Here is an 18,946-nt window from a genome sequence, read left to right as displayed (position 1 = left end):
AAGTGTTTTTAACTAAAATTCTTCGATTAATCCATTATTTTTAATAAATTTTGAAAAAGTTATTTTAGAATTTTCAAAATCATCTGTTTATTATTCAAGTTTACAAATTTCAATTATTCGGAAATTCTTCAATTAAATATATATTAGAAAATAAAAACTTTAAATAATTAAAAAAAAATCCGCAATTAAACTTATTCAAAAAAATTAATTCCACAGAATAGTTGGTTAAAAATTTGAAAAATTCAGATTTTCAAAAATTTTAATTTGAAATCTTTTCAGAATTTAATTGTTTCTAAAAAATCAAGCTATAATAATACTTTTAATATTCAATTATTATAATCTAAAATTTTAACTGAAATTCATTTCTAAATCAATTTTTAATAGAAAATTGTACGAGAATTTAATTATTATTTACGAGAATAATTGCATCTTGCAAAAGTTTTATTATTTATGAAAATAATTGAATTATTGAGAAGAAATTTATAAAAAAAAAACTCGTAAATAATTGACTTCCCGTGAATTTTTTATTATTTTATGAAAATAATTAAATGTTTGCGTAGAATTTTATTAGAACTTTCTTAAATAATTGAAATTGTGCCAAGAATTGTATTAAAATTTTTGAAAATAATTCGATTTCAGAGAAGAATTTTATTATTTATAGGTAAAGATAATTGAAGTTTTGACAAGAATTTTTTTTAATTTTTGAACATAATTGAATTTTTGCGAAGAATTTTATTACATTAAAAATAATTGAATTTATGCAATCATTTCTAATTTCTCTAAAATTCTCCAAATTATTCAAGCAAATTTACGGACCTTTACGGAATTTATGGATTTACTTCGAGCCCTGCCAAGTCAGGTTGTCTAACAAGGATTGAGAAAAAAAATCCCTGACTTTTTCCTGACTTTTTACTAATTTTATTTAACTGCTTTCTTGGGACGGTAATAAAAATCTTTCAAGTTTTGTTAGATTAAAAAAAATTTTAATTTTTATATAAATTTGTAGAAGTTTTTCTAACTTTAAATAAAATTCTCTGACATTCCCTGACTTTTCACTGACCAAAAAATCCCCTTACTTTTCCCAATACAGTTCATTAAATTTCCGCCCAGATGTCATGAAAATTCTCTCATAAACGAAATTAAGTGAACAGAGAACATTGATAATGGTGATGATAAAAAATTGTTTCGTTCTGTCATAAAATGAATAATATTGAAATTTACAATAATAAATAAATTGTAAATAATTCTCTATAATATTAATTATATTTTTGACGCTACTGCAAAGATATTCCGAGTTTGATTTAAAAAAAAATATATATTTGATTCAAATAAACCGTCTACTTTGTCAGTACATCGACTTTGAAAATCTTTCTTCTCATTTTACCTTTTCTATTTAAACAAAACCATTTATTACTTTTTTTCCTCGCAATTTTCCTTGTCGTGATAGTTGTATCTTAAATCTGCGATATCAGAGAAAGAGTGAAATTAGAAGAAAAGACGATAAAAAAAAAAGGAATGCACTCATTAAAAGTAGAAAGTGTAACGAGCTAAAAATGATGTGCCTATAGCTTTGCGGTGTATAGTTGGTATTCGATGGCGCACTTCCTTCAAAGACCCCCAATATCATGATACTATGTGTGTATTTAGTGTGCGCCAGGTCTGTCAAGGTTTTTTTCACTCTGAAGTTTAATTAGGCTGCTTTAATTACGGTGGCTAGTAATGCACTCGATTCTTTTTTCGTGAGGTAATCGCAGGGGTGTAATTAAGAGTTCCCAACCCCCATTTGGCCCAACCTCGCTTCTAACCTCGACCGCGGGAGGCGTGGACCATGGGATTTCAATTTACCTGGCACGGGTCACCGCCCTTCTACTTTTCATGAAAAGGACTTTTCCAGTCCCGCAGGCTGCGTCTGCCTTGGTATTCCGGCGCGGATGAAATATGCAACGCGCTTTTCTTACTCGGATTTTCTTGCGATCCACGAATCGCCAGAGAACTAAAAGGAAAAGGGAGGAAACGGTTTGGGGAGGGTTAATTGCTAGGAAATACGATAAAGCTGGATGGGAAGCATTTCACTGGGACGCTTTTTCTTTTTTTCTTTCTCTCTCTCTCTCTCTCTCTCTCTTTTATTTTTTTTTTTCTTTTTTGGTCTTGTGCAATATTTTTGAATTATGTCCTTAAGCTTGATAAAAAAAGAAAAAAAATAGAGAGAGAGAGAGAAAATCAGTTTAATTGCAATTTCGAGTCTATTAGAGAAAATTCTATATTTTTCCTATACACTTCTCGAGGTAAATTACATTTTTGGAAAAACGATCAGAGTTTATTGGAAAATCCAGAAATTGGATAAAATTACGAATTTTTCTTCTTAACGGAATTATTTTTTTCTTAATTTTCTTGTCGAAGAAACAACATTAAAAAAGAATTTTTTTTAATAAGAGAACATTCTACTTAAAACTATAAATTAAATTTTTCATAACTATAAAACAATAATAATTAAAGATGACCGAGTGATAAAATCATTATCAATTCAATTATTATTTTCAAGAATTTTTAACTAAAATTCTTCTTTAAATCAATTGTTTTTAATAATTTTCGAAAAAGTTCTTTGACAATTTTCAATTTTACAAAATTTCAATTATCCGCCAATTCTTTAATTAAATATATATTAGAAAAATAAGAACTTCAAATAACATACAAAAAATTCAATTATACTTTTCCAAAAAAAATAATTTTAAAATTTAATTATTTCTAAAATTTCGCGCTATATTGTTTTTAATATTCAATTATTATAATCTAAAATTTTAACTGAAATTCATTTTTAAATAAATATTTATTAAAAAATTCTACTAGAATTCAATTATTTAAATACAAAAATAAATAATTTATTGAATATATGAATGTTTCTTAAAATTCAATTCCCATATTTCATCAACAAATGTTTTAATAATTGAATCCTTTAGATGAATTTTAATAATTAATTTGAAATTGATTTTGAATAATTGAATGTTTCTTAAAAATCAATCCCCATAAAGAATTACATCAACAAATGTTTTAATAATTGAATCCTTTAGATGAATTTTAATAATTAATTTGAAATTGATTTTGAATAATTGAATGTTTCTTAAAAATCAATCCCCATAAAGAATTACATCAACAAATGTTTTAATAATTGAATCCTTTAGATGAATATTAATAATTAATTTGAAATTGATTTTGAATAATTGAATGTTTCTTAAAATTCAATTCCCATAAAGAGTTTTATCAACAAATATTTTAATAATTGAATCCTTTAGATGAATTTTAATAAAAATTTTAAGAATATTTACACTTTTCGAGAAATTTGATAAAAATTGTATTAAAAATTATTGAAATTCTGCGATGAGTTTTATTATTTGTGAAAATAATTGAATCTCTAAGAAGAATTTAAAAATTTTTGAACATAATTGAATTTCGGCGAAGGATTTTATTACTTTTTTAAAATAATTGAATTTCTGCAATAATTTGTAACTTCTCCGAAATTCAATTTTTTTAGTGTTTTTAACTAAAATTTTTCGATAAATCCATTATTTTTAATAATTTTTGAAAAAGTTATTTGAAAATTTTTTAATTCCTTTGTTTACAATTTAATTTATCAAAAATTCAATTATTTGAAAATTCTTCAATTAAATACATACCTATATATTATAGAAAATAAATACTTCAAATAATATAAAAAAAATTCATTTAAACTTTAAAAAAAAAATTAATTCCACAAAATTGTTAGTTAAAAATTTGAAAAATTCAGATTTTCAAAAATTTTAATTTGAAATCTTTTCAGAATTCAATTGTTTTAAAAAAATCAAGCTATATATTACTTTAAATATTCAATTATTATAATCTAAAATTTTAACTAAAATTCATTTTTTAATAAATTTTTATTAAAAAATTCTACTAGAATTCAATTATTTTAACACAAAAAGAAATAATTTATTGAATAATTGAATGTTTCTTAAAATTCAATTCTCATAAATAATTTTATGAACAAATTTTTAAATAATTGAATTCTTTCGTCGAATTTTAATAAAATTTTTTTTAAATAATTACATTTTTCTAGGAATTTGATTAAAATTGTGTTAAAATTAATTGGAATTCAGCAAGGAGTTTTATTATTTACGAAAATAATTGAATCCCTATAAAATTTTTATTATTTATGAAAATAATTGAATTGTTACGAAGAAATTTATAAAAAATTTGTAAATAATTGAATTTCTGTGAAATTTTTATTATTTTATGACAACAATTAAATGTTTGCGTAGAATTTTATTCAATTTTTTTTTTAAATAATTGAATTCTTTTGGAAAATTTTATTAAAATAGTAGATATTAAAAATCATTGAAAAGAGGAAAATTTTTAAAAATAATTGAAATTTTGCCAACAATTTTATTTACCAAAATTTTTGAAAATAATTGAATTTCGGAGAAGAATTTTATTATTTCTAAAGGTAATTGAAATTTCCACGAGAATTTAAAAAAAAAATTTGAACATAATTGAATTTCTACGAAGAATTTTATTACCTTTGAAAATAATTGAATTTCTGTGTTCATTTATAATTTCTCTAAAATTTTCTAAATTATATCGTGCGATTTACAAACTTTTCGTTCTTTTTCAATTAAATTACGGACTTTATGGACCTTTTTTTTAAAAAAACTGACTTTTACGGACTTCAAGCGAAGTTAAGGACTTTTACTGGATTTACGGACCTAGTTCGAGCCCTGCATTTATTTACGAATTTCTATTGTGAAATTATTCAAAAACACCAATAAAACTTTATTTTCAAATAAATATTTAATCATTATTATTTTTCCATAGGAAATAGAATTTTAGAAAATTTCAAATTCAAAAATTTTTGACATTTAACAACTAATAATAATATTCTTATAAGACATGAAGATATCGATTGCTCCGAGTCGAAGACTCGAAGTGTTCGAGTTCTTCATGTTTTACAATAATTAAAGAGTATCGAGTGTTAAAATCATTATTTTCTTATTAATTCTAAAAATTTGATATTTTTCCAGTTTGATAAAATTCTCTGACTGTTCCCTGAATTTTCCATGTCAGAGAAAATAAAAAATGTCTGACTAAAATTGACATTTACTACTAGAAACCCTATATTTGAATCAAACATATTTTGTTAAAATTAAACTTAAAATATCTTTGTACGATAAATAATGCACTAAATTTTCATCAACTTATATCAATCAAAGAAGAAGAAAAACTAAAATAAAATATAATATAAAATTACAATATGAATGCACCTAAATAAAGTGATTCACGATAAGACAATATATATTTGGTCTCTACAAAGCCAATTCAAAAGACGCTATCACCAGTCACGTATTTCTACCTCATTACAACGGATTGAGAAATTTCACATTTTCATATATTTTCCAAATATAATGCATGGAGTATTCTCCGTACGTTCGATAGAATATTTCAAAAAGTACTTTTATAATTCTCAGGGGAGAATTGCTCAAACATTCTCGCCTGTTAACAGAGAGGTGAATGCAATCTGATAATAGAAGTAATGACCGACATCATCGGATCGTTGTGAAAAGAATTTCTCAAAAAAGCTGTCGAAAAGTGATAACTAAAAGCTTCAAACTTTTCACCTTTTCTTTTTTTTCAATTTCATTACTTCCCATTTCAATTTTTTTTTCTTCTTTTTATTTCATATCAAATTTTTTTTTTATCTCAATCTCTTCATTACTTTTCCAATATAATTTTAACTTTTATTTCTTTAATTTTATATTTCTCACGAATTCAGAAAGTTTCATTATTATTGTTAAAAAATTTTATTATTATTATTGTTTATTGTTCAATAATATTATCATTAATTACAACAATTAGTATTTTACTTGTAATAATCATAATTTAGAATTTAATTTTTAAATTTAATTAAGAACTTTAATTATTGAAAAAAAAATTTTGGTCTAATATTAGTGTCCCGGAACTTTGTTCCTTTCTTCTTCAATATTAGCAATTTTTTTTAATAAACTCTCTAATATTTCTATTCACAAAATACAAATTCGCTTTATTTGCCAAGCGCAGTTTTGCAGAATGTTCCAAATTTTCAGCAGAATCTCTACATTCAACAGATTAAAAGTTACTTTGAATAATTTTGCAATTATAGTGCTGAAAATTTAAAACATTCTATACGAAACTACTCTGCAAATCACAGAAAACTGAAATTTGCAAATTGACTAAACTCCGAAAAGTACAAAAAACTTTTCGTAAAATTAAAAAAAAAATTTTATATCAAATCAGATTATAGTAATTGCAAAATTACCAAATTGAATTAAAATAGAAAGAAAAATCTAGTAAAGATTAAGATAAAAATTGGATGATATTAAGAAATTCATCTCAATTTTCATTTGCAGTCGATAAATTATATTTAAATTTTGTGAGATAAATTTAAACCTCCATCGGAAAAGACGACAATCCAACTTATTTTAAACCAATTTTTATTAATAGAAAAATTACTCTTCTACCCTTTTAAATTCAAAGTTAATAAATTTTTAATTAAAATAAATTTCACCATCAATACCTATATATATATAAAGTAACCATTGAAAAATGTTCAAATTAACAATATACTGACGTGAAACATCAGTTCTATTTGAAATAGTTATTTGAAACGCTTTTAATTTAAATCAGTGAATTTCATTAATACTTTTCACTGTGACACATATACCGAATTCATTTCAATTTGTGCCACTCAACAATCAGTGTATTATTCTCTTTTAAATTTTTTTCCACCTTTTTTTTTAGAAATGATATATTTTTCTTTTTAAATAAAAAAAAAAAACCCCTTACCCTCAATGCACTTTTAATATCTTTTTCATTAATCATTTCAATTTCTATAAGCTTATGCATCGAGATATTTAGCTCATCTCTTGGTACTTGATATTTCTCAAAGTCTCTTTCAAAATGCAAGACGGGGAAAAGTTTATTTGAAGAAGGCAGTTAGTTTCGCTTGTTTCATGAAGTTGAAAGAGTACTTGAAGTTTTCAAACTAAATACATACTCACCAAGCAATTCTGGAAACGCGAGATAATTTTGGCTGCTGATATGAAAAAAGTTTCAGGCACTCTCTCTCACTCACTCACTCTCTCTCTCTCTCTCTTTGCGAGTGGTCCGTCGAATTTCAAATTCTGAAACATGAATGAACTGACAATTTTAATATTGTAAAAATAATAAAAAGAACAATGGAATTAAATGAAACGAACAATGAAAAAAAGAATAATAAAATTGTGAATATAATAAATAAAGAATAGTGAATTTAAACAAAATGAATAAAATAAAATTACGACTCTAAATAAAAAGAATTTAAAATAAAATAATAAAACTAAAAACAAAACAAAAGATGAAATATATTTTTTAAATAAAATATTACGCATCTTTTCTCTTGTCTCTTATTTTCCATGTTTATTATTATACGTTTTACATTATTGCAATTATTGCACGCAAGTATCTAAATAACCAGAAATATAATTTCAACTCCAATCTAAAATTAATTTTGTCGTGCATACAACAATTTACATTATAATGAACGACGTGTATTGAATATCTGTCACACATTTTACATATCTTAACATTAGTTAATTTCTATATTATCAATTTCTCTAAAATTGGTTGAAAAATGATTTTCTTTTCAATATTTCGATAATAATTAACATAATTAACATAATAATGTAACATTGAAAATTTTCGATCCTTCATCACATGTTATATTAGCTAAGCATTCAGTTTACATTTCAACAAGTTTATTATTTATTGAAATATAAATAATAAATTAAAATTAAAATTTGTTTAAACGTGTTTCTTTGTTAATACTATTTTAATTGAAGAAAAAAACACTATCTCCCCAATAAAATATTCAGAGTCTATAATTGTTCATATACCAGAGTCTAGACTTTGGTACATAAATAGACTTTAAATTTTAATCAAGCTCAAACTTGCATCTGTCAATGCTCATACTTTCCATTCCAGAAAGTCGCCACAGAAGCTATTTACTGATTACCATTCACAGGAAAAAATGGATCAATTCAACTTTTGACCCAATTTCACACTGAATTTAATCTCATTTCGTTTAATATTATGATTGCAACGGTTATTTTTCGATATAATATTATAACTGTTGTTGTCATTATTATTGTTATTATTATAATTTACTTCTTTATTTAGATAATAGTTATAACAGGGAATTTATTCTCCTAATAAGTAAGTAAATAATAATGCAGTAATAATAAATAAATAATAAATAAATAATAATCTTCTATATTAATAATCATTTTATTATAATTTTTAATATAATTATTATTTTCAAGAATTTTTAACTAAAATTCTTCTTAAAATCAATTATTTTTAATAATTTTCAAAAAAGTTCTTTAACAATTTTCAAATCCATTTGTTTATAATATTCAATTTTACCGAATTTCAATTATTCGTAAATTCTTCAATTAAATATATATTAGAAAATAAAAATTTCAAATAATATAAAAAAAAAATCCGCAATTAAAGTTTCTCAAAAAAAATTAATTCCACAGAATTGTTAGTTAAAAATATGAAAAATTCAAATTTTCAAAGATTTTAATCTAAAACCTTTTCAAAATTCAATTATTTCTAAAAATTTACACTTTTTAATGCTTTTAATATTCAATTATAATCAAAAATTTTAACTGAAATCCATTTTTAAATCAATTTTCATGAGAAAATTCTCCTAGAATTCAATTATTTAAATACAAAAAAAAAACAATATATTGAATAATTGCTTGTTTCTTAACAATGAATTCTCATAAAGAATTTTATAAATAAATTTTTAAATAATTGAATTCTTTTGACTGAATTTTAATAACAATTTTAAGAATAATTACATTTTTTTGGAGGAATTCGATTAAAATTTGTATTTAAAAATAAATGAAATTCTGTAATGAGTTTTATTATTTATCAAAATAATTGAATTCTTAATAAGAATTTTATTATTTACCAAATTAATCGAATCCCTGCGTAAAAATTTTATTATTTATGAAAATAATTGAATGATTGCATAAAAATTTATAAAAAAAATTTGTAAATAATGAAATTCCTGTGAAATTTTTATTATTTTTTGAAAATAATTAAAGGCTTTTGTAGAATCTTATTAATTTTTTTTTTTTAAATAATTAAATTCTTTTGGAAAATTTTATTAGAATATATAGTAGATACCTATTAAAAATCATTGAATTGAGGAAAATTTTTGAAAATAATTGAAATTTTGCTAAGAATTTTATTAAAATTTTTGAAAATAATTCAATTTCCGAGAAGAATTTAATTATTTCTAAAGATTATTGAAATTTTGATGAGAATTTTTAAAAATTAATGTATTGAAAATAAATGAATTATTAAGAAGAATGTCTTTAAATTTTTTGAAAATAATGGAGTTTTCTTTTAATTTTAAATTAATTGAAAATTTTGAAAGAAATTGAACTTAATGAAGAATTTCTTTCAAGTTTTTAAAATTATCATGTTTGTTAATAATTGTAATGAAACATTTAATTATTGAATTTTATTACATTTTTTTGGATCTAAATAATTGAATTCATCCCAGAATTTTATTACAATTTTTTTTAAATAATTCAATTCATTCGAGACATTTTATTAATAATATTAAATATAATTGAATTCTTTTGAAAAAATTCTTTAATTTTTTTAATATAGGTAATCGATTTTGTTAATAAATTTAATTAATAATTTAATTATTAAATTTTATTAAAATTATTAATTTAGTTTTAAATTCTTTTAAAGATTTTCTATAAGTTTTTTGAAAATAATGTCGTTTTCTAAATAATTTTAATTGGAAATTTAAAAAAAAAATTATTTTACAAAGAATTTCAATTAACATTTAAAATAATCGTGTTTGTTCATTATTTTAATTAAAATTTGATTATTGAATCTTATTAAAATTTTTTTTCAAATAATTGAATTATTCTCAGAATTTCTTATTATAATTTATGAAAATAACTGAAATTTTTTTAGAAATTCTATAATAATTGTAGGGGAATGTAGTCAAGGTTGGCCTACTGTCTAGGTAGGCCACTCGCGTTTTTTTGTCAAGTTCACTAGCGCCACCTACGCGCATTTTTGTCGAAGCTTGTCTTAGTGAAACCTAACTTTTTGTTCAATTACATTTTCGGAAAATCGAAAATTGTGTTTTCTGTGACGTCGGTACAAAAAAAGCTCAAAAAAAGTTTTGTGCATAATGTGAAAAACCATTAATAAAAGATAAAAAACAAATTGAATCGTCAAGGCAAGTATGCAGAAAATTTGTGGGACTCATGGTTGAAAGGAAAACAAAGTAAAAAATCGAATCCCGAAACGTATTTCTTTATGGTTACAACAATTCGGTAATGTTACTTACTGTCAAGGTCGGCCACTATGTGTTTAAAATGCGCAAAGTTGAGGACGAGCTACTTCATTTGCAAAAACTGCAATTCTGTATAACTCATAATATAATTGATCATCTTATTAATATTTTTATTTAATTTTATTAATATTTTAGTGCAAAACTTTTTTTTATTTATATTTATTTTTGTATATTGTTTATTGTTATTATTTTGTTATTTCATTAAGTTACAAACTGTAAACAATAAAGAATCAATTTTCCGTAACTCCAAACATGTTATTTTATTTTTTAACGATTAATGCCCTTTGAATTTTAAACATGGCCGACCTTGACTGTAATGGCCAACCTGGACTACAAATTTTTTTTTTTTTAAATCTTTATAACTTTTTCATTTTTAAACCTGTCAATTTACTTTGTACAGAAAAAATGTTCCTATTAAACAGGACTTTCCAACCATATACTTCAATTGTCCAAATTCATTTTTAAAAAAAAGTTATAAACAAAAGTCAAAAAGGTGGCCGACCTAGACTATGTTCCCCTATTGAAAATAATTGAATTACTGAGAATAATGTTGTTATTTATAAAAATAATTACATTCTTTCGAAGAATTTTATTATTTACCAAAATAATTTATTTCTAGCAAAATAATTAAATTCTAGCAAAAAATGCCAACATAATTATATAGTTAATTTATTATTAATCATTATTATTATTGATTATAATTTTTATTTTCCTTATTCTGCAATATTACCATTTATTTACTTATTTATATTTATTTTTATTATTACAATTCATATTATTATCTGTTATTATAAAACAAACATTTAAATTTTCAAAAAATAAAATTTCCTTCTTGTATTTAAAAAAAAGTCAATAAAATGTAATTTATTTAAAAAATGAAATAATAATTTTATTAGAAAAGTTATTTAAGCTTTAAACTCGAAAATCAAATTTTATTAACTTTGCTGATTTATATATATAAGTATAGAGGGACGGCTACGTGTTTAAACTAGTTATGAAATTGTCTGATTGGAGTCTGGCAAACTTAATATTACAATTTATTTATAATCACTTTATAAGGATGAGAAATGATAGTATATAATTACAATTTCACAAATAGCATTGGGACAAATTATTTTTAAATCAATTCATTAAATTAATTAACAGTTCAAAATCGCAGCTTTTGCTTATCCATTCATGCCACAATTAAAAACAATAGTATCTCATTATTAAATTTTGTTAATAACTTCGCTTATGCGCAAAATTATTAATACAGATAATAATAATAATTAAAATAATAAAAATAATAATAATGATGATGATGATAATAATAGTAACAATAACAAAAAGGAAAGCTAACATTATCCTAAAATTTGATTCAATATTAAATAGTACAGAGCATTTGATTCGGCTAATTAGTCCAGAATTAGAAATCTTGCTTTACTGGGAAATTAACCATTCTGTCCAGTTGTTCCACATAGAGCTAAATTGTATGCAGACATGTCTATTTTATCCCTGCTTTTGTTACAATTTCATCATTAAAATATTTAACATATTTCTACTTTTTTTCTATTCATAAAATGAGAAAAAAAATAATCCGATAATTTTAGAAGTCAAAAATTAGATTTCACATTATAATATTACTTATAATAATAAAAGTAATAAAAATGTAATTTCTATTTTAATTTTTTTACTATACTTTTAATCAACAAGTAATTTCTGTTAATACAAACAATTTTAAAAATTCAAAAATCACAAATCTTAATAAAGTACAATTAATTTTCATATGATTATTACTAGAATTTTCATTTTAATTATTTCATTAAAATATTATTGAAGAAATTATGTAATTAACAAAAAATTATTTTCATTTTTTTTCTTTTATTTTACTGATTTTTTATTATTATTTTATTAATATATTATTAAAGAAATTAATTAATTAACAAAAAGTTAGTAAAAAAAAAACAAAAAAAATACTAATAAAAATTTTCTAATACAATAGAAAATTTAAAATATTAAACTAAATTTATAATAGAAAAATGGAAATAAAATTTTTTTTATTAGCTATATATGCCAAAAACAAAGGAATGTTTTGTCTGACCGAAAATTGCCTTTTACTAGGGGAACATAGTCTAGGTCGGCCACCTTTTTGACTTTTGTTTATAACTTTTTTTTAAAAATGAATTTGGACAATTGAAGTATATGGTTGGAAAGTCCTGTTTAATAGGAACATTTTTTCTGTACAAAGTAAATTGACAGGTTTAAAAATGAAAAAGTTATAAAGATTTAAAAAAAAAAAAATTTGTAGTCCAGGTTGGCCATTACAGTCAAGGTCGGCCATGTTTAAAATTCAAAGGGCATTAATCGTTAAAAAATAAAATAACATGTTTGGAGTTACGGAAAATTGATTCTTTATTGTTTACAGTTTGTAACTTAATGAAATAACAAAATAATAACAATAAACAATATAAAAAAATAAATATAAATAAAAAAAAGTTTTGCACTAAAATATTAATAAAATTAAATAAAAATATTAATAAGATGATCAATTATATTATGAGTTATACAGAATTGCAGTTTTTGCAAATGAAGTAGCTCGTCCTCAACTTTGTGCATTTTAAACACATAGTGGCCGACCTTGACAGTAAGTAACATTACCGAATTGTTGTAAACAAAAAGAAATACGTTTCGGGATTCGATTTTTTACTTTGTTTTCCTTTCAACCATGAGTCCCACAAATTTTCTGCATACTTGCCTTGACGATTCAATTTGTTTTTTATCTTTTATTAATGGTTTTTCACATTATGCACAAAACTTTTTTTGAGCTTTTTTTGTACCGACGTCACAGAAAACACAATTTTCGATTTTCCGAAAATGTAATTGAACAAAAAGTTAGGTTTCACTAAGACAAGCTTCGACAAAAATGCGCGTAGGTGGCGCTAGTGAACTTGACAAAAAAACGCGAGTGGCCTACCTAGACAGTAGGCCAACCTTGACTACATTCCCCTACTGAAATTAATGACAGTACTAAAAATCGTTCTTGTCTGACTGAAATTGACATTTACTACTGATATACCACATAAAATTGAAGGATGAACTCTGAAATGTTTTGTGTCCTTGTCGAACTCGCTTCTACCACTTGAAAAATAAAATTCGAAAATATCTCTTTTAAGATTGGCGGAAAGTGAGACAAAATCCGAAAGCAAACGTTAGTTTTCTGTTCATAAGGAATCAAATTAATTAATAAAAATTTATTTTTCTTTAATATAAAAAATAATTCTTTATAAACTGGAAAATAAAAAATTCACTTAATTAAAAAAAAAAAAAAAAAAAAAAAAAAAATTCAATTAAAATATTTCCAAAAAAATTAATTCTAGGAGAATTCAATTATTTAAATTCAAAAATATAAATAATTTATTCAATAATTGGAATGTTTCTTAAAATTTTATTAACAAAAATTTTTAAATAATTAAATTCTTTCCACGAATTTAAAAAAATTTTTAAATAATTAAAATTCTGATGAGTTTTATTATTTATAAAAATAATTGAATTTCTAAAAAGAATTTAATTAATTATAAATATAATTAAATCCCTGTAAAAATTTTATTATTTATGAAAATAGTTGAATTACTTTCAAGAAATTTAAAAAAAAATTGTAAATAATGGAATTCCAGTAATAAAAACCGAGTGATAAAATCATTATCTTATAATATTATTATTTCCTAGAATTTTTAATTAAAATTGTTCTTTAAATCAATTATTTTTAATAATTTTTGAAAAATTTCTTTAAGAATTTTTAAATCCATTTGTTTACAATTCAATTTTGAAAAATTTCATGGATTATTTGGGAATTCTTTAATTAAATATATACACTAGAAAATTAAACATCCAATTTATTTAAAATAAAAATTCAATTAAAGTTTTTCAAAAAAATTAATTTCAAAGATTTTTTATTTAAAACCTTTTCAAAATTCAATTATTTTTAAACATTCATGATATAATGCTGTTAATATTCAAGTATTATCAAAAATTTTACATAAAATCAATTTTTAAATCAACTTTTATTATAAAATTCAATTTTTTATTTATTTATTTATTCATTTAATCATTTACGGGCATTGAGTCCCATTCGTACACAAAGTACTAAAAGTTGTTTTTTATTTAAATACAAAAATAAGTAATTTATTAAATAATTGAATTTTTCTTAAAATTGAATCTTTATAAAGAATTTTATCAACAAATTTTTAAATATTTGAATTCTTTCAACGAATTTGAATAAAATTTTAAAGAATAAATACATTTTTCGAGGAATTCGATTAAAATATTGTGTAACTTGTGAAAATAATTGAATTCCTAAAAAGAATTTTATTATTTACGAAAATAATTGAATCCCAGTAAAAAGTTTATTATTTATGAAAATAATTGAATGATTGCGAAATTTTGATTATTTTATGAAAATAATTAAAGGTTTGCGTAGAATTTTATTAAATTTTTTTTAAATAATTGCATTTTTTTGGAAAATTTTATTAAAATAGTAGATATTGAAAATCATTGAATTCAGGAAAATTTTTTTAAAAGAATTGATAAGAATTGATATTTTTATTAAAATAGTAGATATTGAAAATCATTGAATTCAGGAAAATTTTTTTAAAAGAATTGAAATTTTGTCAAGAATTTTATTTAAATTTTTGAAAATAATTGAATTTCGTAGAAAAATTGTATTCTTTACAAAGATAATTGAAATTTTACCGAGAATTTGATTTATAACTTCTCCAAAAAATTCTTGTACAAAAATCCATTATTTTTAATAATTAATTAAACGTATATCAAAAAATTTAACAAATTTCAGAAGAATTTAAATTATATGAAAATTTGTTCAAAAATCTAAGTTCTTTAAAATTTTGAATTAAATTCATTTAAAATTGAAATTTTATAAAATTTCAAATTAAAACATTTTGAAGTTCATTTATTTATGAAAATTGTAAACGCAACTCTTTTAAAATTCAATTTTGAAATATTTAAGTAGAATTATTCATTAAATAATTTAAAAGTAATTATTTTATAATAGTTCTTCAAGAATTGAGTTATTTAAAAAGAAATTATTGTCAAAAATATAATAATTGAAGGGTTTTGTATTAGAATTCGTGGTAATTTCATAGTTTATAAAGCAAACAAAAAAGACATCAAAATTCAGAGTTTTCTTATCAATTTTAAAAATTTAATTTTTTCCAATACTTTTAATAAAAATTTAAGACTTTTCCCTGAATTCCCTGACTTGTGGCAACCATAAAAATTAATGAAGAGAATAAAATCAATAAATGAAATTATTAAATTATTAATTATAATTAAATAATAATTATTAAATTATTAATTATAATTAAATAATAATTATTTAATTATTATTTATAATTAAATAATAATTATTAAAATATTATTAAATTAGAAGAGTTGGATTTGACCCGATTAATCCCGATTTTGTCCCACTTTCCCCACCTTCCTTCCATTATTATTTACCTACAAACCCCTTTTCCTAAAAAGCGACTTGAAAACAAAAGCAAACAATTTGCATAACTCCTATTGCTCGAAGGCACAATATTTTTTCCCCTCACAATCAAACCATTGCTATGAATGCTATGAATTTAATCTAAAAAATATAATCAATCAAAAGTCTCATCATCGCCTCTTTGAAAATCACTAAATTTTTTCTACTTTAAAAAAAAAAATTCTGATTCTTCAACGACAAAAAGACAGTCTACATGTATACATATAAATAAAAAAACTAAACATAGAATGTAAACTCGACACGTAACATTTAAATTGCCAGATATATTGGAAGGCTTAAATGATTGAAAACCCCGTATTGTTCTTTTCCATCAGAGTTTGTGTGACAATGTGCGGCATTTTCTCCATTTTCCATTTGAATGATTGTCGTTCACGCTAAATTTTATCAGTTACACGTCAGAGACAACCAAACAGAGGCTAAACGAAGAGGCATGTTTTTGGTATGGCAATTGTTCAAGGGGAAACCACCAATAACCGCCCAATTATCAGAGACACACGTGTGTCGCTAGGGAAACAATCTCTGCGTGTTTGTTACGCAATATCCGGAACGTCTAAAACCATGGGCTCACCAATAAAGTTTCGCGGAATATACCGCGCGACCTACTTTTGCATGACAATGCTGTACTGCAAAAGGGATGAGAGAGAGTGAGAGAGAGAGGGTACCATTTTACGCAAGCAAGCAACACGACTGAATTTCAGCCGGTACAGGAACTGATATTTCGCAGAGAATGAATCACCCTTTATACAAACGTGCCGACACAGTGGTAACGGGATACAATAGTTAGACAATAGAAGAGAAAGCACGGTCGGTTGCTACATGGCATGAGAGATTTCACGGAGCATAGGATATACAAGAGGGCAGATTTTCGACGAAACACAAAACTAAATGTTGAAAAAGAAACTTTCAAATTCATTTTGACATTAAAATATTTTCTTTTCTTTCAATTTTTCCCTGTCACAAATTTTACACTCAATCAAATTTTTTTTTATCGTTTTTTTTATTTATATTTTATGTTTTCTCCATTTTTTTTCTTGTTTTTCGCAATTCCATATTGGAGAAAACTTCATAATATAGTGCTCACTGTTTTTTTTTTTTTTTTAAACTCCAGGGAAACGAAAATTTTGATTTAAAAAAAAAAAGGAAAAAAAAAATTTGTTCGTAGGGTAAACGTACCAATTGTCGAGGATGGTTCCTGTTGTCGAGTAAACAAACTTTGAATTTTATTTAAACAGTGTAGCACATTGTAAATGAAAAAAAGTAATAAATTTTAATTTTTTTATGCGTTATAAAAGTGAAAAAAATATATTAATATTATATAAACAAACAAATGAGACATTTTAGACAATATTTTTTGGTTATTACCATGGTAACATCGACAAATGGAACACCCTCGGCAATTGGTACACTTACCCTATGTACAAATTTTGCAATTACTTTTTATATTCACTATATTTTTTCTAAAAATTTTATTTTTTCGAAACAAGATATAAAAGATTGACTGCTGAATAAAATTATTAAATTAAACTTTTTTAGCATATTTAATCCATTAATAATAATTAATAATAATAATAGTAATTCAAAAAAAAGAGTGCCACAAAAATTGTATTTTATTTTTCCCTGACATTTTCCTGATTTCCAGACAAAATTATTAATTAATAGTTTTCTTTAAAAAAATATTTAATCATTATTATTTTTCTATTGGAATTAAGATTTTCAAAAATTTCAAATTTAAATCACTTAAAATTCAATAATTTAAGAATATTATATTTATTATAAAACATAAAGATATTCATACTAAATAATAATTAAGAAGGCCGAGTGATAAAATCGTCATTCTATATTATATGAATATTGTAACTGTAACTTTTTTAAAATTATTTTCTTCATTTCAATTCAATTATTATTATTTTCTAGAAATTTCAACTAAAATTCTTCTTTAAATCTATAAATTTTAATAATTTTTGAAAAAGTTCTTTGAGAATTTTCAAATCTACTTGATTGAAATTCAATTTTACAAAATTTCATCCATTATTCGGAAATTCTTCAATTAAATATATACTAGAAAATAAAAAATTCAATTAATTTAAAAAAAAAATCAATTAAACTTCTTCAAAAAAATTAGTTCTACACAATTGGTAGTTAAAAGAATGAAAAATTCCAATTTTCAAAGTAGGGTAAGTGCGGGTATAGTCGGACAGTACTAGTAGTCGGACACTTTCGTGTTTTTTGGCAAATAAATAATAATGCATCGTGATAATTACTTTAACAAATATACTGGAAGAATGTGTAAAGTTTATATTTTATGAAAATAGTGTTATTTTCGAAAATAATTAAACAAGAAATATTTTATTTAATGTTTTAAAAATCATGGTGTCCGACTATAGATACAACCATTTTCGAGTAGCGCGATGAGTGGCACAAAGTTTTGTTGATAATTAATCATAAATATTAAAACTTATAGGGTTTAAATATTATATTAATAACTTCTAATATGCTTTAATTCCATTTTCCAGCAGATAGCAATTAAAAAATTATCTTTTTTACTTTATAAATTCTAAATATCTGACAGATGTCCGACTATAGAAACAAGGGGAAAAAGTGTCCGACTACTAAAGCATTTGTAATTTTTTATTAAAATGTTTATATTTTATTAAATACTCAACTATTTGTAACAAATTTATATGATTTTTAATCCTGAAGAACTCCTTTAATTAATAATGTGCTTATAAACACAGAAGATATTTGCTATTTCAAGAAAAAAACCATAATTTAAGATTGTATCCTTAAGTGTCCGACTACTAGTGCATTTACCCTATTTAATTTGAAACCTTTACAAAATTCAATTATTTCTAAAAATTCTCGCTATAATGCTTTTTATATTCAATTAACTATTATCTAAAATTTTAACTGAAATTCATTTTTAAATCAATTCTTATTCGAAAATTCTACGAGAATTCAATTATTTA

At 22.6% G+C, this 18,946-nt stretch overlaps 1 protein-coding gene across 4 annotated transcripts in view; it reads right to left on the bottom strand.

The window, feature by feature from the left end:
• LOC122509508 overlaps window positions 1-18,946 on the bottom strand; it is a 91,326-nt gene that overhangs the window by 42,575 nt on the left and 29,805 nt on the right. For 2 of the 4 annotated variants that reach the window (XM_043623632.1, XM_043623633.1), the window contains one exon: window positions 6,978-7,187. The exons of 1 other annotated variant lie outside the window; for it this stretch is intronic. In XM_043623632.1, coding sequence (XP_043479567.1) covers window positions 7,131-7,187 — 57 coding nt within the window. In that variant the 3' untranslated portion in view covers window positions 6,978-7,130. Of the gene's footprint in view, window positions 1-6,977; window positions 7,188-18,946 lie in introns of those variants that run through there. One more of the 4 variants, XR_006302367.1, reaches the window with a different exon arrangement.

Source organism: Leptopilina heterotoma, unplaced genomic scaffold, assembly GCF_015476425.1.
Source record: "Leptopilina heterotoma isolate Lh14 unplaced genomic scaffold, ASM1547642v1 Lhet_60, whole genome shotgun sequence".
Classification (NCBI taxonomy): Eukaryota; Metazoa; Arthropoda; class Insecta; order Hymenoptera; family Figitidae; genus Leptopilina; species Leptopilina heterotoma.
The sequence above is the reverse complement of the archived record's forward strand: the minus strand, read 5'-3'. Positions and strand labels throughout refer to the sequence as shown.